This window comes from Portunus trituberculatus, chromosome 41 (genome assembly GCF_017591435.1).
Source record: "Portunus trituberculatus isolate SZX2019 chromosome 41, ASM1759143v1, whole genome shotgun sequence".
NCBI lineage: Eukaryota > Metazoa > Arthropoda > Malacostraca > Decapoda > Portunidae > Portunus > Portunus trituberculatus.
In genome coordinates, this window is record NC_059295.1 from 37,190,640 (window position 1) to 37,200,538 (window position 9,899).

The 9,899-nt window shown below is 37.2% G+C and overlaps 1 protein-coding gene across 2 annotated transcripts in view; it reads right to left on the minus strand.

Moving 5' to 3' along the window:
- LOC123517127 overlaps positions 1-9,899 on the minus strand; it is a 48,588-nt gene that overhangs the window by 19,823 nt on the left and 18,866 nt on the right. For both annotated transcript variants that reach the window (XM_045277056.1, XM_045277055.1), the window contains exons 4-6: positions 7,444-7,616; positions 6,535-6,883; positions 37-174 (exon numbers count right to left, since the gene is read on the minus strand). In XM_045277056.1, the coding sequence (XP_045132991.1) occupies positions 37-174; positions 6,535-6,883; positions 7,444-7,616 (660 nt within the window). The remainder of the gene's footprint in view (positions 1-36; positions 175-6,534; positions 6,884-7,443; positions 7,617-9,899) is intronic.

Consider the following 9,899-nt stretch of genomic DNA (forward strand, 5'->3'; position numbering starts at 1 on the left):
TCTCACTATACAAGTTTATGTAAGTTTCAGGCTTACCAGTAACATTATATACACCAGCATATGTCTTCTTGCAGTATGCTATATTAGGTGACCCCGAGCACTCCACTGTCAACTCAACAAGGTCCCCATGTTTCAGCCACGTGTTGCCAGTTACATTAACATGACCAATGGGTTCTGTGGGACAATAAATCAAAGAATGAATTATCATTAAATTTCGTTTAAAAATGAATAAATGTCAATAACTACAAAATAATTATCAACAATTCACTTACTGGTTCTTTAAAAATATCATATCCTTTTGTGCATTTTGATTCACCTTGAAATACCAATGAGCACTAGCAACAAAAATAACATAAATGAATGAATATATATATATATATATATATATATATATATATATATATATATATATATATATATATATATATATATAAACAGGTAACTCAATTTACATGATAGATGCGTTCCAAGAGGCATTGCGTGAATCAAAATTCGCGTAAAACAAACATGTAATTCTCATAAGAAACAATATATAATAGGGGGAATGCGGGATGTAGTAAAAAAAAATTTGTACAAAATAGGCAACCCCCGCTTAACGAAGGGGTTACATTCCTAAAAACCCTTCATTAAGCGAATTTTCATTAAGCGAACCAATTATAACAAGTTAAACCCCTGACTTGAGCTTCCATTGAGAGTAAACAAAGCGAGAGTGCATCATAGTACAGTTAAAGGTTTAATGAAAGTAAAAATTATGAAGTTAAACATTTAAGCAGTTTAATTTAAGACTAAGTCATTGTAATGTACACTAATGTATGTACGTAATCTTATAATGTTGATGATCTTAAATTTATGAAGGAAAGGAGAGTGGAGCAGGATATACGCTAGCTGGCAACCTGTGGAATGTAAACAAAGGGCGCATCATTGTACCACATACAAAACTTATGTACCACATTTCTGCAAGGCTTTCCATTTTAACCATTGCAGTCATGAGTTCAGGTGGTTCTTTTAGCTTGCAAGGAAGATATGATCTCATCAGCCTTCTTAATAGAGTCTGCTGACTTGAAAATGGTAGACAGTAGATGGAGTCAAGCCATGGTGGCGAGCAGTGCTATTAGTTTTCTCACCTCTCGTGTCTGTGAATAATATCCAACTTCACTTTGAGAGTAAGAGACTTCCTGGTCATCTTAGCAACACTAGGCGACATTGCAGGGTGTTCTGGTGGCATGTAGAGCGAAGGAAGATGAGCTGCTGCTGATGCTGTTATTGTTTTGAACTAGTGGAGTGAGTGGTGCGCGTTTTGTCCACAAGAGGCGCTGGTGTATTCAAAAGCCTCTTGGCTTGTGTGATACGGCGGGCTTTCAAACTTGGAAAAAATTACCTGGATAAAATTTTGTTAAAGCGAGTTTGGTGTTTGTTAAACGAGCAGATGGTAATAAAAGGAAACCTTCGTTGTAGTGAAAATTCGTTGTGTGAACCTTCATTAAGCGGGGGTTGCCTGCACTATTTATTTGGCTAAATTAACATGTTTTTATTATTTACCATACTAAATATTAGAAGTGTATTTAAAGTAAAGGGAAAAGCAAGAAATAATAAGAGAAAGCAAAAAAATAATAAGAGAAAACAACAAAAAGAATACGTAAACAAAACACTCACTGTGTCATTGCCTTCACCACTCACACCACAGTCAGTCACCATCTTCCTCTGAGCTTTACCACTTTATCAAAAATCCACTTATCAAAAATAACCCCACATGCAGATGAAGATGAAGGATATTTTGGGGCCATCTTGGTGAATTATAGGCAGACTGAAGAGATTCTCTGTCTGTACTCAGTGCTGGCAGATTGCAAATGAGGAACGAGAAGTGCGGGAGCTGGATCCAAGATTCTTTAACAACATCAGAGCAACCTCCTGCCGCGAAATGGCATCCATGAACGCTTGGAGGAATAGTATTGAGGTTGCTATGAGGTTGCTCTGAGGTTGTTGGAAACACCACCTCTCGAGGTGATGTTACTGTCTTATATATGCACTTATGTTCACAAAACAACATTTCTATTAGCTTTTTACAAACCTTGCCCCAAGAAGGGATTGTTTTGTAATGCATTAAGTGAAATCTTACATGGAATACCAAAAAATAAAGCAGAGATGAGATCGGCCACAGACGAGGCAGAGACTCACGGCGACTTGGCCGCTTCTTCTTCTTCTTGTGACCCTTTTAGCTTGCGTGTCGCTTTCACCATGATATTTATGTTTCCACTCCTCTATTGCCTGCTATAATGGATATCATATCTTAGTATTCATATATGCTCATGCCATGAGGATAACCTCAAATCCATGGCACTGAGTGATAGTGAATTACTAATAAAATACTGCGGTATTTCATTAGTAATTCACTATCACTCAGTGCCACGGAGTCTAGGTTATCCTCATGGCATGAGGGTATATGAATACTACTAAGATATGATATCCATTATAGCAGGCAATAGAGGAGTGGAAATATAAATTCAATAATGTGGTGAAAGCAACATGCAAGCTATAAGGGTCACAAGAAGAAGAAGCGGCTGAGTCGCCGCGAGTCTCCGCTTCGTCTGTGGCTGATCTCATCTCTGCTTTATCTTTTGGTATTCCATATAAGATTTCACTTAATGCATTACAAAACAATCCTTTCTTGGGGGCAAGGTTTGTAAAAAGCTAAAGAAATGTTGTTTTGTGAACATAAATGCATATATAAGACAGTAACACCACCTCCAGAGGTGGTGTTCCCAGCAACCTCAGAGCAACCTGATATCAACCTTGTCATCATCCCTCCAAGCATTCATGGATGCCATTTTGTGGCAGGAGGTTGCTCTGACATTGTTAAAGAATCTTGGATCCAGCTCCGGGTGCAAGTATTGGCTGCCTCAGTCTCACTCTCTCCCGCTCCGAAGTACGAAGAGGTTGACCTGTATTTCTGCTCCGCTTAACAACGTGTTTTCGCTGTTTAACACGTTACCCGCATTAGTGCAATACGCTAGACTCTGCCTCACCGCGCGAACTTAGATCCGCTCCTGCACAAATTACAGTGGAGTTATCAGTGAGAGAATTTGTACGTAGCACCTCTAACTTCCAATGACTCATATGACATCATAAAAGTAGTGGTACACCGGTGGCCCAATACGCTGTGAAACGTATACAATCATACCTTGCCGAATATGAAACTTGCATATACATGAATCGGTAAAATATCCCATATTTTGCCGAGCATGACTTTGACTCCCGATTGCACGATTTGGTGTCCATTTGAATCTCTCACTGGTCCTGGTGGATGCACTTGACCTCTCCTCCCGAGCGTCTTTGACTCTTCGTAATTTGCTGAAAGTCATGGAAGATGCAACATCCCTCTTCACTGAAACGGATCGCATCCTGGAGAGGAGCATTACTGTATTTTACGGCTTGCAAGACGCTGCATCTTGGAAGACGCACCCTAATATTTGAAAGAAATTTCTAAGAAAAAAAAAGTCATTCTCATACAAGAACACATTCACCATATACCCGACCACTGAACACAAAAACATAAGAAGCAAGGAGTCTGCAAAACATTATTGTTTCACCACTCATTACAAATTTGCTGAAGCACTCACCACAAATTTAAAATTATGTAAATAAAAACACCATACATATACACAGAGAAACAGTCCATCTCTTCTTGTTTTAGTGGCGGGCAACGGCATGTTTTGGACCTGTTGTTTACATTATGGAATCACTTGTCCGATCGCCGAAACCAAACACGTCAGTGCTGCAGTTTGTATTTATTTTATTTTGCAGTTGTGCTTCACAGGCTTTACCAATGTGAATACAATTCACAAGTGGAGTTTTGACTCTTGCTTGAATGAGTAAGCCACTTGGATGTTCTATTAATAAAGGTATAAAGGCACCTGGCATGATGTGTGTGCTTTCGTGTGCATGTATGTGTGTGCTGCAATGAGACGAAGGAGCAGCCCGTTTTCTCCACACACTGAGTAGGCTGCAGGAAGGATTATGGTATTGGAAATACTTGTAACACCTAAGTACTGAGTTTACATAATATAAAAGGCTAAATCAAATGATACTTAAGCTAACATCATAATGTAATGACTCAACATACAAATCCAGGTCACTATCTGTCAAGTCTCCAAGCTCACTTGAGGTTGGATGCTGCCTTACAATACAACATTCATCTTGGAAGACGCACTAATATTTTTCAGGGTATTTTTTAGGAAAAAAAGTGCGTCTTGTAAGTTGTAAAATACGGTAAGGTCAAGAGGGGTGTTGAGGAGCTTCTTTTGCCCTACAAGGAGACTTTACGCCATATGGAAGCATCTGCCAGTCAGAGGCCCATCACTTCATATTTCAAGCCCTCTCCAACCAGCAAATAAACTAAAGGTACTAGTGCTATAATCAAATAAAATGTGTGCTTGGTACTTCATTTATTGTTTTTTTTTTCACCCTTTTTGGTAAAAAAAAATTTTTCTAGGAGAATCTGGGAACATAACCCCATTTTCCATAGGGCCTATTATTCACCGAACGCGAATCTCGCCGTACACAACGAGTTCAAGTACATAACTGTCATGTTGGGCGAGGTATGACTGTATATGATTTTTTTTTTTAACCCATGTGGTATGTTGGGGACCAGCCCAGAACACATCCCCCCATTTCAATTATTTCCTATGGGAAAATTACATCCGCTTCACGAATTTTCGCTCTACGAACAGCTTTCACACCCCCCTATCCTGTTTGTTAAGCGGAGTATTGCTGTATAAGACAGTAACACCATCTTGAGAGGTGGTGTTCCTAGCAACCTGAGAGCAACCTCATTACCATCCCTCCAAGCGTTCATGGATGCCATTTCGCGGCAGGAGATTGCTCTGACGTTGTTAAAATTTCTTGGATCCAGCTCCTGGCAGCCAATGACCACTTTAGGCGGGCTACCAACCTCCACCCGCCAACAGCAACGAATCTTTGTAGATGCTATTTTACGAAGGTTGGTATGTGAGCAGGAGGTTGCTATGGAGGTTATCTGTACTAACATAGACAATAACCTGCTTCTTGGATCCGGCCCTGGAGCTCCCACCTATCGGCACGCTGTGGAACTCTCTGGCGCAGTTTGAAATTGCGTCTGGCGCTCAGTTTGAAAATGCAGTTGGGCCAAATCGCATATAAGCAAACCGATCGTGTAAATTGATTATAATATTTTTTTGGTTGTGTTATAACAAAAAAGTGTAAATCAAACACGCATAAATCGTGAGTTACCTGTGTGTGTATCTATATATATATATATATATATATATATATATATATATATATATATATATATATATATATATATATATATACCTATTATTTATAAAATAAACAACTAAACAAATATATAAACATAAATCTAAACAAATGAAGTGGTAGCCTAGTTACATTGTTAATCCATAATACAGGAAACAATTTCATTAGGGCATAAGCATTCTCCATTGAGATCAATGGGAAATTGATTAATACATTCCAGGAAGAATTGAAAAAAAAAAAAATCCTCTATCTCTTACCAACCAAATGCATACAAAATGGCAGTGATAAGAGATATCTGAATCATAAAAGTCAGTAAATGAGGTGGACATTGGGTCAATGGCAACAGAGAAGTGAGCTAGGGAGGGAGGGAGGGAGGGTGTGGATAGTGGTGATGAGTGCACTCTGCATCAACACAGACTATCTCTGGGGTGGCACTGAGAGATCAAAATACCCTACCCCCTTAAACCTTCAAAACAGTGACACTTATGTAGACATCATAACTTACTAGTAACATATAAAATAACATCTATGTAGGAGTCAAATTTATATTCTGTTTTAGTTGCTGCTATTTAATCCTGTATTCAGTCTTGGATCTAGCTAAGGACTCCATATATTGTTTGAGGCTTGATTGCTCCTCCCACCATCCCTTCCTCCACCAATCATGCAAATGAACTATACTATCTAGCCTATATCACAGTTTCACATGCTTATATCAAAATCTTGCAGCAGCACTTGAAAGTGAAGGTTTTTATGCTTGCATTCATGTATTTTTGCTTGTTTGTTTGTAATGTGTATGTCCAGAGTGAGCGTGAGCTTAGGCATGACTGAGGCTTTGAGTGGGAATACAGTGGTGTGATGAAAGACAGTTTCATGCAAGTTAATGTAAAATCTGGGTGACTGGAAAGGCCATAAGCCAGTTTGCAGTAAATAAATAAATAAAGAATAAATTAATTTCAATACAATAAAAATCAATGATTATCTAAAAAAAATAAATAATCAGTTTATTAGACTTAGAGCGGAAAAGGCTTAACTTTACTCTAGATTCATAAAAACCTTGGTCAAGGTCCTTCTTACACAGAAGAAAAATAATAAATAAATAAATAAGATATGTAAAAAACAATAAAAAGTAGTGTTACTACCAATGCATTAAATTAACATCATAATTAATTCTACAATAAGATCATTGATTTAAATTTGTGAACATTTAAAATAAAAAATAAATATATAATACAGTTTACTCACCTACAGCTTTGACAGATGTGTGAAAATAGCCCAGCTTGTGATATCTCTCCAAACTGCTACCACCTGTATTGCCAACTTGTGGCCAATAACCATCACAGAACCACACCTTAGGATTAGGTGTTGGAGGTTTGACTGTTGTGGTAGTAGGACTTGTTGTAGTGGTTTTTGGGGTGGTTGTGGTAGTGTTTGGCTTTGGTGTAGTTGTAGTAGTGGTAGTGGTTGTGGTAGTTGTTGTAGTTGTAGTGATAATGTGATCTGAGAGGTATAAGATTACTGTTGCTTGAATGCTGTAATAGCCTGGTTGAGTGATGTTGATGACAAGCGATGGTGTAGGACATTGTGCTTGTTGCTGAAAAAAACAACAACATGAGAATAAACCACATAATGCCAGAGAAACCTATATCAAAATATCTAAAACACGGAAACCTGGTCAATTTTCAGTTCCATCCAATGAATGACTGTCTCGTGAGAGAGAGAGAGAGAGAGAGAGAGAGAGAGAGAGAGAGAGAGAGAGAGAGAGAGAGAGAGAGAGAGAGAGAGAGAGAGAGAGAGAGAGGGGGCCAGGTCTGGAAAGGGTGGAGCAGCAGAAAAATCAACTACGACTACCTGGAGATTAACAATATCATTAACCTTCCTTCTGGATTTGCTGAATCTGTATATTTTAGCATTCCCTTATGTCTTTGCTAGAAGCTGAGCTGATAGCACTTTACAGTGGCATGAGATATCTATCTTACATAAACTGGTAGCATCTTGGCCTGACGCTCTAAACTAAATGCCTGAATATAATTTCAAGTGGGAAGTAACATAGCTGATATTTTTAAATTCAATGACTTCCAGACTATATATTTTCATGATGTATTAATTTTCCATTACAAAGTTCATTAAAATAAATGTCTACACATTACTTACTTCATCGTTATTGATGATCCAAAAGAAAGAAATCGTTTGTGTGTGTTGTTTCAACCAATCATCAAAATCATGAAGAGCCACAGTGAGGTTTGTTTGGTTTGTGGTTGAGATAAATCCAGGTTTTGGAAGAGTCACATTCGGTTGCTTAAAGGTCAACTCCCCACTTAAATACTCTGTTCAAATACAAACAGAAACATATGTAAGATTTCCACTATAAACAAATATGTAGCTACTCTCTCTCTCTCTCTCTCTAAATATTTATATATATATATATATATATATATATATATATATATATATATATATATATATATATATATATATATATAAAGTGAAGACTCAATACTCGAACGTCTTTGAAGTTGAACTTTTTGATACTCGAACACAAAAGTTCGACTTGGTACTCGATAATATATTTGCTACTCGAATGTCCACACATGTGGCTGTAAATAACCCCTCTCCCTCCTTGCCACCACCAGTTGTCCCGTTGATACCAGTAATACCGGTAACACCAAAGCTAAAACATTATTGTTCTGGTATACAGGGGATCCTCGTGATTCGCCCGTTCGCAGTTCAAATTATCATCAATTCGAACTCCGTTAATTAATAATACCCAATCCCAAGGTTCGACCGACTGACTTGCCAATTCGATGGTCAAATTTGCCGCCAGCCCGCCAGGCGAAAGTGTAAACCGACACTACCCTGTGTGTCACAGGCGGTGTCACACTTGCACTTTTCTGTAAACTTTTTCTGTCAACTTTCTGAAGACTGTCAAATTTTGTCGTCAATGATCGTCACACACAGCTCGCTTCCGCCTTTGTTGTGTTTGTCAACTTGTAAACAAACATGGCAGTCCCTTCACCCCCAGCCAGCCGTTGCTATTTTTCATTGTGATTTTTGGCCTTTAATGCTCCCTATGAGAAACTCTTCAGACAGCTTTGTCCACTCATAAACAACAGAGCTGCTCATCTTGGCCAGTTGTTCCTTGGAAGTTCTGCCTTGGAACATCACAGTCCCAGAGAAATGTAAACAAACAACTGAACTACTTTTCACTGTTAGGCTAGGACAAAAAAAAAAAAAAAAAAAAAAAAAAAAAAAATATATATATATATATATATATATATATATATATATATATATATATATATATATATATATATATATATATATATATATATATATATATATATATATATATATATATATATATATATATATATATATATATATACAAATATATTTACATTTACTTATCAAGATTCTATTGATTTGAGATTATAGCATCATTCCAATTAACAAGAAAATTAATTTTATTATAAAAGTGTTAATTAGAAACCATAGATCTTAATTTGACTAAAAATTGACGCTAGAGGAAAACAGTGTGTTTTGTCTGACTCAAGATGATGAAAAGCCACCTCTAGCCCCAGCCCTAAGAAGCACAATTTCCTGCCTTTCAAAGATAAGCTTGAGCTTATATGAAAGTGTTTGGCAGGTATAGCTCACAGTGTCATTGCAGTGCAAATGGGTGTCCCTAGATCAACAGTATCAACAATTTGGGACAAGTACCGCGAGACCAATGCAAGTGTTTTTATTTCCAAAAATGTACTGTACAGCATCCTAATGTGTTTAATAAAAAAAAGTTAGATATAAATGAAGCCTTTAATAGTCTGACTTAGTGCTTTTTAGAGGTTATTATGATGTTTTGAGGGGGTCTGGGCTGGAGGTTGGTCCCTATCCTCCCAATTCTTTTAAGTATCTTATGGGAAAAATTGCTTCATGATTCGTATAAACACTGATTCAACCGATGAAAAACCGCCCTAACCCCATCAAATTGAGAGGATCCCCTGTACTGGATACCGGTGCACATCCATAGTCCCACCATGGTCGTGAGAAAAACAACACTCTGCTGCGTTCTCCCTGTAGTTTTCATTTACAAAGGCACCAAAGAGGCTTCTTAGTGATGAAAATAACGAATCTAGTGAGAGTGCAAGCATTTGTGAGCCACAGGTCTCAACTGGTGGTTTCACAGGAATCACACTAGGAGACGAATTGCCACACGTTTTGATGGATGGTGACTTGTCCTCTGATGAATAACCTCCTTCCTTCTCCCCTCCTCTTCTATGTTATCCATCACCTTCACTTGCAGTATGTATAAATTGAAATCCTAAAAAAAATTGAATTGAAATATTTGTATATTCAAGGTTCTACTAAGGTTACAACAAATTACAGTACCTGATTTATAGGCATCTGTAGTTGAACTTTATTGATACTTGAACAACCACTTGGAACAAATTAAGTTCAAGTTTTGAGTCTCCACCATATATATATATATATATATATATATATATATATATATATATATATATATATATATATATATATATATATATATATATATATATATATATATATAGTAAGTCCTCGTTATACAGTAGTTCATTATCCAGTAAATTCAC